Consider the following 13,345-nt stretch of genomic DNA (forward strand, 5'->3'; position numbering starts at 1 on the left):
AAAAAAGAATTCTGCAGTTTAGATTTTCTGTATATGAAATCAAGGGGGAAGGGGCAGTTGTCAAATCATTGAAATGGCTAATTTGGGATTATTTCATGATTACCTTGGTTGATCAAAATCCTCCTTTTTTCTCCATTCATTAACCCAATCTTTTAATTCATTTTAATTAGAAGAAAGCTTTAAAAAAAGTAACTGGCCATCATCAAGTTTTATTAATAAATTTTAAAGGTCCAAAATTATTCCCAGATTTCATTTGTTCTTGTTCTTCCTCCTTCTTGTTAGGACAGATAATAATCAGAATAATACAGAATTCAATGAACAAAGTATCATCCGTTCCTCATAATCTAGTAGAATGGTTCTCATAATGGTTCTCATTCCTTAGCTGCACCAGAATTACCGAGATGACTTGTAAAAGCACAGCTTGTGGGCCCTACCCCAGGGTTTCTGGATCAGTCTGCAGTCCACCCCAAGAATCTCCATTTCCAGTAAGTTCCCAGGAGATGCTGCTGCTGCTTGCTTGGGACCCCACTTTGAGAACCACTGCTCTAGCCTAGATCTCAGCATCGAGACTTCATAGATCCTTTTCTCTCTTATTCATACCTCTCTACTATGAACTGCGAGGGTGTTGTACAGCTTTACAGTTATCACTGGCCAGGTTGTTCACCAGGTGTCTTATTTAGGTAATGCTGTTTTTCTGACCTACATCTTCTTTAAGGACAGGAAACATGTCATACATGAGTTTTTTTTAAATACCTAGAATATTTAGAATACTGCTGAACACAGTGCGAGACTTGTTTGCAATGACTAGAGCATATGAAAGTAAAGAAGAAATGGGCTAATCACTCTAAAACACTCAGATCCAAGGGGACAGAGGAAATAGAAAGAAATGCTTATGGATAAGGCCATAAGGTTTGCTGTTAGCAGACGAAATAGGTTGATGATAACCAGCGATTTTACTTTGGAATATTCTCTTAATTCTTTGTAAGAATGTTTCATCAGGACATGAAAGAATAATTTCTGTTTGATCATCTCCCAGAAAATAATCAATTGCAACAGAAAACTAATTTGTGAAATTCAGTATTTTCCCCAGAACTGAACCTGATCGCCTGTTTGCTTGGATGACCTGAAGAGTCTGGTTTAGAACAATTTGTTTAGATGAGGAAGAAAAGGCTGTGGCTGCACCTCCACTTTGTATCTTAATATTCTATTATTAAATTCTTTCTTTATGTAAACTAATTGAGAAAATGTCATGCTCAACATAACTCCTCAATCCCACTTCTACAGCTAGTGTCAAACATGATCTATTCCACAACAAACCAGTTATTAAAAACAAGGAAATTTAACCCAAAACAGACACGTGAAACTTCCATTTTATATGGATTTCCTTTCATGCTGTGGTCTTTGGTACTTACCACAAAAAATAAAAGGATGGAGAGTAATTTAGCCTGTGGTCAGCACAACCCACAATGTCAGGTGGAATTTGTGGTTTACTGACCATGAAAATATAATTTAATTTCAAGGAAGATTCTTAGTTTATTACTTTAAATAATCACTTTATTTTGATTTTGATCTTACTGCATGATTTATTCCTAAATTTTATGACAAATCTCTAACATGCCATGGGATATACTACAGATGTAAGAAAAATAGACATGAAGTTTGGGAGGCATCATACCTGCGGGATCACACGAACCAGGGCTGGAACTCTAGCCCTGCCATCTAGCTGACCGTGCAAGTTTAGGTACATTCTTTATCTGAATCTGATCTTATGCATAAAATGACAATATCCTCAAGTTCTTAGCATTGTTAGGAGAATTAAATAAAATGCTTTGTGAACGAGACTTACACAGCTCTAGGCACAGACAATTTATAAAAGTTAGCCACTCCACTAAGCCAAAAAGTCGCTTAGCAAACTTTATTCAACTGATTTGTTTAGGCACATTACTTTTTAAAATAAAATATGCTTTAATGTATTTGAATTGTCATCATTTGCCATTATAATTGACTCTAGGCAAATTGAGTACCTTTAAAAATAGAGTCAATCTTATATTAATCTATTTAAAATATAAATTTTAATTTATATAATATAATATAATTTAAATTTATATTTATATATATAATATAATTTAAAATTTAAAATATAAATTTTAAATTATATTAAATTAATTAAAACACAGAGTCAGAGACTTCTGGAAAGACAGTGAAATAGGATAGACTGAGTTAACCCCTGCTCCAAGGAACAGCTAGAGAAACAACAGAAGAACGACCCTGACAGTGGTTCCAGGGTGTGAATGACCTGAGAGGGAGAGAACTGGGTGAGTGGGCTCCATTGGGACTCCAGCAGAAACAAGAGACCACACCCAAGAAAGTGCCTGCCATAGAGCTAGCTTAACATGTGTGATAGTTAGGTTCAGGTGTCAACTTGGCTAGGTGAAGGTGTCTAGTTCTATCGCTGTGGACAGGAGCCAAGGGCATGTGAACCTCATCTGTTGCTGATTACATTTGCCGTTGGCTAGGAGGCATGCTGCTGCAATGAATGATGTTTGATTTAATTGGCTGGTGCTTAAATGAGAGAGCTCAAAGTAGCACAGCCTAAGCAGCTCAGCATACCTCATCTCAGCACTCACAGCTCAGCCCCGGCCTTTGGAGATGTAGAAAGGAATCACCCCAGGGAAAGTTGTTGGAACCCAGAAGCCTGGAGAGAAGGCCAGCAGAGATCGTCCTGTGCCTTCCCACGTAAGAAAGAACCTCAGTTGAAAGTTAGCTGCCTTTCCTCTAAAGAATTATACATTAACTAAATAAATCCCTTTTTTGAAAGCCAATCTGTCTCTGGTGTGTTATATTCCGGCAGCTAGCAAACTAGAACAGCATCTCAGCCCCCTCAATGTGGAACTCCCTTGGAGAACCCAGAAGCCAGCAAATGAGCTTTCTCCATTCATAGAAACCATGCAACTAGTGCGCTGAGCCTACTGTACCCCTTTCCAAGCACTCAGAATTGCAAAGGCCGGGAAGTGGGGAGGAGGAAGCAAGCCAAGCTGTGCCCCCTGACTCTCCCCTACCCACATGTGCCACACCCCACCCGCCAGACATCGTGCCCCAACCTCTGCACCCCATGCACCCATGACAGATGTCACATGTCCCAAGTAGCAATGCCACACCCACACAGCACCTCGCGCAGCCCCACCCACAAGCAACCAACACTGCACACTGCCCCATGCCCCCACCCGTATGCCCATGCCCCCACCCCTCACTCCCTGCATACCCATGCTCCACTTTCCTCTATAGATAGAACAACCAGACAGAGGATCAACAGGGAAATAGAGAACTTAAACAATCTGATAAATGAATTACACTTAAAAGACATAAATAGATAATTACACTCCAAAACACCAGAATATACATTCTTCTCTAGTGCTCGTGGGAGGTTCTCCAGGAGAGATCATATACTGGGACACAAAACAGGTCTTTGTAAATTTAAAAAGGCTGAAGTTATTCAAAACACTTTCTCTGATCACAATGGAATGAAGGTGGAAAACAATAACCACCAAAGAACCAGAACTTTCACAAATATATAGCGATTAAATAATGCACTCTTAAACAATCAGTGGACCGAAGAAGAAATTGCTAGAGAAATCAGTAAATATTTGGAGGCAAATGAAAATGAGACTACAACATATCAGAACTTATGGGATGTGGCAAAGGCTGTGCCAACCCTAAAGAACACCTAAGGCTGTATCTGAGATTCTACAAAAGTCCCTTGCACTGTGATTACTTTGCAGAAAACTACAACCTCCAGATGGGTTCCTAGGCCAAGTAAGTTCTGAAACCCAGAGGGGCCAGCCTTTTCAGAACATCAACTAGTTTCATCCCCCATCCCACATTATCAACATCCCTTTCCAACATGACAGTTAGAATGCATATAGCCCAAACATCCCTAAAGATTGGGAGAAAGATCAAATGAGAAGAGGAGTTATAACAGCGAAGATAGGACTTAACAAATGAGTATGACTGTTGAATCATTGTGTTGATATTTCTTTTAATCTCCAGTGTCTTGGAGCAGCAAAAGGAAAAATCTGCAATTTGTGGAACTAAAACCAATGCCAAACTTTGAAATCTGTTCTATAATTACTTGTTACAATGTACTTTGAAATTTACTGCTTTTTTTGTATATATGTAATATTTCACAACTTTAAAAATGTTTAAAGAAACAGTAAATTTAATAAAAAGTACAAAGTGAAAAGCAATGTAACTTTAGCCCAGGCAAAGAATTAAAATAATACCCACACTCTAAAATCACCTCCATGTATCTGATTTGAGACTGTATTCTTTTTAAAGCATTTAATATTAGAAATTTCCCACTAAGCACTGCTATAGTGACAACCCCCAAACTTTGTTATTTTTCTTTTGTAAAAATTAAAATTATATTCCAAAATAATTGATTTTGCTGTTGAATGCACAATTATATGATGATACCGTGAACCAGATCATTATATGGTCTATGAACATATATCTCAATAAAATTGCATTTAAAAAAGACAAAAAACTTCACAGTAAACTCAAAAGAAATTTAGTGTAATTTAAAAAGTTACACTAAAAAAACCCCCAACCCTTTCAACTTGTTAATTTTATCCCAAGGTCATATGTAAAAATTCTAATTTTGATACATTGCTCTAATGTTTAATCATAAGTTACAGAAATCTTAAAAAAAAATACCTTGAAACCAGGAGAACCCATTAATCCATCCTTTCCATGTCTTCCTGGTTCTCCCTGGAAGAAGATTATTTTTTAGTAATTTTTTACACCAATTTATCTTTTTTAAAGAAAATTTAGCAAAATCTTCAAGAATATTTTACTATCAAACTCACGGCACGTCCAGGAAGGCCAGGAAAACCATCATTCCCCTTTGCACCTTTTGCACCCTGTATTAAAAATGAACATTAAAACAAACAATCCTTGCAATAATGTTCGCAAGTTAGCTTCGTTATGTAGTGACAGAATTCGTGGAACTGTAGCTTGTATTGTCTCTCCAACTTTTGGCAAAGCACAGTTTTACCAAGCTAAGTAGACACAATGTCAGATATTTAAAATCTTGAAAGATGCAGAATTATTACAAGCATCTAAACACAAAAATCATGTCCTGGCAAAATTAAAAAGCAATGAGCATTTAAAGTATACATGAATACTCTCTTCCTTCAATGGAGGAAATAGGGAGGCCTATAACATTAGATTCTCAGCTGACACATTTTTAAGTAGCTACTATTCCAAAGAATTTCTCACTGGAAATATTTTTAAATTTCAGAAATGCCAGTTTAATAGTCACCAGGTATTTTCTCCTTTTCTCATTGTTTTTAATAACCACCACCACCCCCCCCCCCCCAGAGGGATGAACAAAACTGATAGGGCTTGGAGTGAAATTCAAGTTTTTTATTTCCATTATATTAAAAAGAAAGTTCAATATAGATACTTTGTTTTGTGATCCATACTTCCCTTTTTGCCAAAAATTCCAGGTGATCCATTATCTCCTTTGGGGCCCATTTCACCCTAAAAATATATATATATAAATATTGAATTTTAGAGAAGTATAATGATTTCCTTTGTAGATTAAAAACAGCACAGATTGTAAACAGATTTTAATACGGCAGCATAAAAATAAAATCAGTAACAGATTGTTTACAAAAGACTTATATTTTAGGCATTACAAAGAAAAATAAGGACAGTTGATACTATGGGTAAAACAATACCCATAGTTTAGAGCTTATAGTTCAGAGAATCTGTATATAGTAAAACTCGCTCATCAATATTTAAATGTTGTAAGATTATACAGTTATGACTAGAAATTTCATAGGGAGCTTTTGAATGTTTAATGCAAACAATGATATTAATCTTAGCCTAAACATTTATTTGAAAATATTTATCTTCAATTCACATAAAGGCAGTAATTGATAATTCATTTATAAGGTAAAAATACTTTCTATTTGAGATAAAATAAGGCATTGTCAAATTTAAAAGAAACAGATTTCTTCAACCTTTGATCCTGGCATCCCATGAAGTCCCGGGAAACCAGGAAGTCCACGAGCACCCTGAAAAAGAAAACTGAAATTTATTAAAGACAAAACATTTCAACCTCAACAGTATCATGCTATATTCTTCAACCTCATCCTTGTCAATATTAATTGGAAATGAATCTACAAACAGTGAAATGCATATCTATATTAAAACCCTATCTCCATGAAAAATTAATTCCCAATTGTTATGGTTCATTTATGATCAGAGAAAGGAAGTACTCTGGCGCTAGCAGAATCTCTCCAGCAATCGTGACCGCACCTTTGATGAGCAGCTATCAGTTCTGAAAATAACTTAGGCTGTTCCCAAGGGGTGAAGCACATGGGTTAAATTATTTAGCTGATCACCCTTTCTGGAGACAGAATCACCTTCTGAGATCCATGCTGACTAAATAGGAACAAATCCTGAATCCAACACACTCTAGGATTCTACAGAATTTTTAAGAATTGCTTATCTCATGAATTGTTCATAGTAAGCATCTATTCAGATGTGTCCAGGGAGCTGAAAATCTCTAAATTATATCCAAAAGAAGAAAGGTGAAGAAAAACTGTAACAGCTTGGCATTTAATGAACAGGTTTAGGTCTCAATTCTGTGGGAAAGTTGGGTGCTGTTGCCTTAGCTTCAAAGCTTTCATAGTGAAGACACAGTAAAGAAAGGACCAGTGACTGGAACAGCAAGATTCAGAAAACATTCACTTTTATTTAGGAAAATTAAAAGATAATTGCATATAATTAATTAAACTCTTAGCTCATGTGGTAGTGAGAGGAGAATGTGACTAGTTCTCTAAAATTTTTTGAAATCTTAATTTTACTAAAAGTTATTCATTCACAGCTTTTAAAGAATGACATAGTTATACAAGACCTACAGAACCCTCCAAAAGCAATTCTTTCTACTCTAAGCTCCTATATCTCTGAGTTCACATAAATAACCAAATAACATGGTTATTTTTATGATCATTTATGATCAGAGAAAGAAAGTACTTTGGCACTAGCAGAATCTCTCCAGCAATCATGACCCTACCTTTGGTGAGCTACCATCAATTCTGAAAATAATTTAGGCTGTTCCCAAGGGGTGAAACACACGGATTAAATTATTTAGCTGATTTTAATTTTCGGCATTATCTGCTGACACCCACTGTGAAAATAGAAGATTAACTTCTCACACCGTCCAGTACCACTCCTTACCTTCCACTTCTAGCAAGCACAAATCCTCTTAACCCTTCTATTACAGATTTTTTAAATTAATAGTTAGTGTTTATGATACTAAGATTCACAAGTGAGCTATGAAAGTATTCTGATTGCTCACCTTTTACTGCCCCAATTTTTTCCCCAGAGTTAAAAATTGCCTTTCTTGTTGTTTTGATTAGTTTCCTATCATCTTATTGCTACATGCAACTGCAAACTCTCCCTGACTGTTAAAAGCACTTCTAAATATATTCACATGCTTTGACAATTTTCTTTTATTTAATAAATCTCTCCTGGAGCCTTTACATTTATTTCAGTTTGCATTTGTCAATCTCCAGTGTCTGGTGCATGTAGGTTTCTCTGTTTCCTTCTCTTATGTCCCTATGTCCCTTGTTTGGGAAGAGAACATCATCTAAAAGCTTCCTGGCAAAGAATTCATGGGCAATAACTCCCTGAGACCTTAAGTCCCTGAAAATGTCTGTATTTTTTTTCATTGATGTAATTGATAGTTATTGTATAGAATTGTTGTATAGATTTTTGTTTTACTTTGGACTTTTGAAGGCTACACTCCATTCTCTTCTAGGATTTCAGTGTCACTAGTAAGATGTTTGAAGACTTTCTGATTCCTGTTGCCAATTTTGGGGGGTGGGGGAGGTGTTTCCTCTCAAAAAGCTTATAGGAGCTTCCTTTTGTCTGCAGTGTCTTGGAATGTCACATGCTATACACTAGTGTGTCCTATAACCACTCATCATGCTAGACACTAGTAGACTCTTTTCTCTAGAGAGACCTCATGCCCATATATGTGGACATGCCAGACTACACACCCAAATTTATCTACATCCCTGTAAAGAGCCTTTCCTTGGCTCCCTCTAGGTATAGGGGTAGAGACACCATTACATTAGAATTTTCATCTTCAAGAGGATGAAAGCAAGAGCATGGAAATGGGATTGTGACCATTTGTACAGAGATCACCAAGACTCAGGATGTGGAAAGTGGTCTACAAAGAGATGGCATGGGCTCCTGGTATGCTTCTAGCTGCAACTTTAGTAACCCTCAAACCACAAGAAGAAGGAGAGCTCTATCAGGGTTACTCTCTTTCTCTGAGGATGTTAATAATAGGTTTTATTTCAAATCTTTCTATACCTTGTCTCAGTTTCTTCCACAATTTTTCATTTATTGGCCTTTTAGCTTTCTTGATATATTCATGATGCCTGATTGTCAGTCCCTATTTAAGCTGATGAGACACTCTCAGTGGGTAGTGTTCACTGATACTGAGCTTCACTGTAAAATAATCTGTTAGGGCCATTTCATTGGATAACTCTGAATGTTGGTGGATTCCCCACAAAAGGATTGTCTAATCTCCTGCCCACAGAGTGTAGGAATGGCTCACAGCATTCTGGGGGTGGAGGGAGAGGGCCAGAAGCTTTCAACATAGATTGGCATTCTCTAAATTCTATATCTTAGTACAACTACACCTTTTTCCCACAGACTAGAGACCTTAGGTTTTATCTTCTCCAAAGAATAAACTTTCATGTTTCTGCCAGGATAGAAGGAAGTGGGCACACCTGGCATATAGAGTTGAGAAAGGAATAGTGGGATATAATCAGGATCTAACTGTTCTTAAAGGTATATTGAGCCATGCTTCCATTTTTAGTTCCATCTTCACTTCTACTTTCATAAATACTTTGTATTATCATTTACTATGCCTTTGTCATGTATGTGTGTGCACATGTGTGCACCCTGTGCATGTGTGATTGTGTATATGTAGGAGGGTTCTCTCACATGATTCACATCAGATATCATTTTAACATTCAGCTTCCAAAATTTGGAGCTGTTATGTCCTCTTCCATTCTCTTTTCACAGTAGGATATATCATTGTTACCGTTGTTGTCATAGTTACTACTACTCCCTTATTTGTTGCTGTAGTAGTAGTTAGGTGCAGGTGTCGACTTGGCCAAGTGATGGTGCCCAGTAGTTCTGCTGCTATGGACCTAAATCATCAGCACATGGATTTCATCTATGGCTGATTACATCTGTGGTTGGCTAAGGAGAGTACCTTCCACAATGAATGATATTTAACTTAATTACCTAGAGGCTTAAAGGGAGGAGTCAGAAGAAAGAGATGTAGCTCAGCATACCTCAGTTCAGAGCTCAGAGCTGACACAGACCCAGACGTTTGGAGATTCAGAGAGGTAATGCTCCAGGGAAAGCTGTTTGAACCCAGAAGCCAGGAGAAAGTGCCAGCAAATGTTGCCATGTGCCTTTCCATGTGACAGAGAAACACAGAAGGAAGCTAGCTGCCTTTCCTCAGAGGGACTATAAATTTGTAATTAAATAAATCCCCTTTATGAAAGCTGGTCCATCCCTAGTATATTGTACTCCTGTAGCACTAGCAAACTAAAAAGTTACTCTAATGTGGATCCAGTAGAGAAAGAAAGTAAATGTGTGTGTTCAACCTTTCATCCTCATCTGGAAGCATACTGATGTCTCAGCAGTAACATCCAGGATAACTGGCCACTAGGAGATTGTCAAAGCAGTCCACCAGCAGGAGACAGCAGGACAGACACAAGAAAAGGAAGATGCAGACTAAGTGTAATCTCTGCCCATTTTCTCCATGGATACATTATAGTGGGAAGCTTTTAACCCTAAATAGGGTTACTGTGACCTCTTGTGTGGGGCCCAAACATTCATGGCCTACTCTATTATTTTGAGCCAATTTCATTCCTGGCCCATTCTGGCTGATTGAAGGAAAATACGGAAATATCTAGCAATAGTAGGATATATTCTTGATAAGATAGAATTTAACTGGGCACTGGATATTTAAAACTACAGAAGAAAGAGGCAAACCAGGAGTCCTCCTTAAGTCCCAGCTAAGCCTTCTCTGCTCTGGCTACAGAATGTAGAAGACATAATCTGCAAACTTTAATTAACTGAGAATGATCAAAGGATCTCAGATGAAGTAGGAAGAAGACCAGGAACAGCCACACAAATTCAGAATAAAAGTCAAGGTCTGGAAAAAGGTACCATCATATGAATAAAAAAGATTTTAAAATATATTTTCAAAAACATGACATCCATATTAACATTTAGCAGGTAAGGAGGGGGGTCAGTGCAAAAGAAAAGAAACTGAGTGAGCAAAACTATTGGAAAACACTAATACACTATCTACAAAATGCAGAACACAAGAAAGGGTGAGTCAAGCACATCATACTCAGCCAAGTTATTTTTCAGGTTTAAAAGCAATGGATAGCAAAGAAGAGGTGGACTTGAATCAAGGCCCTATCCTCAGTGGGCATGAAACAGGAAGGACATTTAATGCTGTTATATAGCCCACTGAGACTGATTCATCTGTTACTACAGTACAGTTTAGCCTAAGCTAATTGAAGACAAAAATTGGTATGCCAGAAATAGAAAACCACTAAAACAACAAAATCAAGAAATGTTTATGGCTCTGCTTTGGGGCTAGGTAATTAGCATGAAAAAACAATTTTAGAGCTTGGAAAGATAGTGATTCATGTAAGACAATGGTGAAATATTTAATAAAACTTTTGCTTATAGTAACTTGTGTTTCAGTTTCCTGGTTGTTAAAACAAATACCATACATGGGTTTGCTTAAGAATAGGAATTCATTGGCTCACAGTTTTAAGGATAGGACAAGTCCAAAATCAAGGTGTCATCAAAGTGATGCTCCCTCTCCAAAGACTGTGACATTCTGGGGCTGGCTGCAGGCAATCGTTGGTCCTTGGCTTTATTGTCACATGGCAATGCACATGGCAGCCTATTCCGGTTCTTTTCCTTCCCTCTGGGTTCCATTGACTTTCAGTTTCTGGCTGCTCTCTCTGGCTTTTTTCTCTACATGGCTTTTCCTATAAGGCTTTAGTAATAGGATTAAGACACATCCTGAGCCAACTGAGCCACACCTTAACTGAGGCAACCTCATCAAAAGGTCTTGTTCACCAGGGGTACACACCCACTGGAATGGATTAAGTTTAAAAACATGTTTTTCTGGGGTACATAGCTGCAAGCCACCACAATCCACCCTCCAAACCCCCAAACCATATATTCTTTCCATTACATTAATTCCATCACAACATCCCATAAGTTTTAAGTTATTTCAATAACAATGCTAATATATAGTCTCATCAAAATCAGTTAAGGGTATGGCCTGTCCTGGGGTACAACTCTCTCTATCTGTGAGCCTTTGAAACCTAGAGAACAAGTTGTCTGCATCTGATAGGCATTAGAGGGACAGGCATAGGATAAGCATTCTCTTTCCAGAATGGGGAAATTGGAAGGAAAACTGGAGTCAGAGATCCCAAGAAATTTCAAAACACTACAAGATGAGCTCCTTTATAATTCAAGGTCTGAGAATCATCTATAGATCAATATCTTGTTCTCCAGGCCTGATGGAGCAGCAGTCCCACCCTCTCCAAGTGTCAGTACAGAAGCCAGGCTCTCCATGAACACTGGGGTGAAGGCCCCAATCTCTTACAGAATAGGGATGGTGGCCAAGCTCCTACAAAAATGCTGGGGCACATGCTCCACCATCTTGAGCACTGAGGTGGCAGCACCCTCCCTGAACATCAAGGTGCAAGGCCCACCTTCTCCAAGTGCCAGACCAGATGGCCTGCCGCCTCAAAACACAGAGATGCACCTGTCCATTCCACACACATGGGTGTGCCTGCTCTCTGGCCCAAAGAGATTTTTTTGATCCAGCCCTTGGTTTCCACATTTCTGTCCTTGAAGGCATTCTTCCTTCAATTAATACCTTCTTTGTCCCTTTCAGTTCAGGGTGGCAATGGATCTGCTCTACAAATTTCACTAAACCCTGTCAGCTTTGCATGCATTTCACAGGATTTCAAACCATTAGACAATAGAACTTTCCACAGACCTTCATGCAAAACTTCATTTCCAACCCTAACTTCCACTGAAATTGATGATTAGATTCATTTTTCAGTTAAACCCTCACATGGGACTCTATTCTCTGTGGATTTACTTTCTAGAAGCTCAAGGAGGTATGGAAGCTATTTCTATCCCTAGTCTAAGATCACACTATCTGGATAGGATCAGAATTTTCTAAACAATTAAATTCTGATTTCTCTGTGCTTAAGAATTAATTCTCTTCCTATTACCTTCCTCTTTCATTTTATTGTAAGCTGCAAGGAGAAACCAGGCTGCACCTTCAATACTCGGCTTGAAAATTTTAACTAAATATCCAAGTTCATCACTTTCAAGTTTTGCCTTCTTCAGGACATCAGAACTCAATTTCATCCAGTTACTGCCACTTTAATATATGGATCAATTTTCTTCCAGTTTCCAATAACATATTCAGCATTTCCTTCTAAGGTCTCATTGAAAACATCTTTAACATACATGTTTCTACCAAAAGTCTCTTCAAAGCAATCTAGATCTTTTCTGTCAAGCACCTCACAATTCTTGCAATCTCTACCCATTACCCAGTTCCAAAGCCATTTCCACGTGGTATTCATAGCAACTGCACCCCCACTCTCCTGGTACCAAACTCTCTTACTTTCCTAGGCTGCTCCAGTAAATACCATGAAATGGGTTGGCTTAAACAATGGGAGTTTATTAGCTTACAGTTTTGAGGCTAAAAGAACATTCAACTCAAGGCATTATCAAGCTAATGCTTTCTCCCTGAAGACTGTGGCATTCTGGGGTTAGCTGCCTGCAATCCTTGATTCCTCTATCACAAGGCAAATCACTTTTCACCTCTCCCTCCTCTTCTGGGTTTTGTTGATCTCAGCTTCTTATCTCCTGTGGTTTTCCTCTCTGAGTTTCATTCCACTCATAAAGGACAGTAATATGACTAAACCGCATCCTAATTGACATGGGTCACTCCTTAACTGAAGTAGCCTCATCAAAAGTTCCTAGTGACAATAGGCTCACTCCCACAGGAATGAATAAAACTTAAGAACATATTTTTCTGGGAATACATGTAGCATCAACCCACCACAATGAGCAACAGACCTTTACTGTTTTAAGCCATGTGAATCTGGGATTTTTTGTTATTGTAGCATAATCCAAACTATTCTGGCTGACACCTTGCTCATGATTAACGATTTGCTGACTAAACAAA

General features: G+C 38.0%; 1 protein-coding gene across 2 annotated transcripts in view; it reads right to left on the bottom strand.

The window, feature by feature from the left end:
- The window catches only part of COL21A1 (collagen type XXI alpha 1 chain), a 202,356-nt gene that overhangs the window by 60,666 nt on the left and 128,345 nt on the right, over positions 1 to 13,345 (bottom strand). For both annotated transcript variants that reach the window (XM_077162122.1, XM_077162121.1), the window contains 4 exons: positions 6,027 to 6,080; positions 5,486 to 5,541; positions 4,866 to 4,917; positions 4,714 to 4,767 (listed from right to left, as the gene is read on the bottom strand). In XM_077162122.1, the coding sequence (XP_077018237.1) occupies positions 4,714 to 4,767; positions 4,866 to 4,917; positions 5,486 to 5,541; positions 6,027 to 6,080 (216 nt within the window). The remainder of the gene's footprint in view (positions 1 to 4,713; positions 4,768 to 4,865; positions 4,918 to 5,485; positions 5,542 to 6,026; positions 6,081 to 13,345) is intronic.

Source organism: Tamandua tetradactyla, chromosome 5 (genome assembly GCF_023851605.1).
Source record: "Tamandua tetradactyla isolate mTamTet1 chromosome 5, mTamTet1.pri, whole genome shotgun sequence".
NCBI lineage: Eukaryota > Metazoa > Chordata > Mammalia > Pilosa > Myrmecophagidae > Tamandua > Tamandua tetradactyla.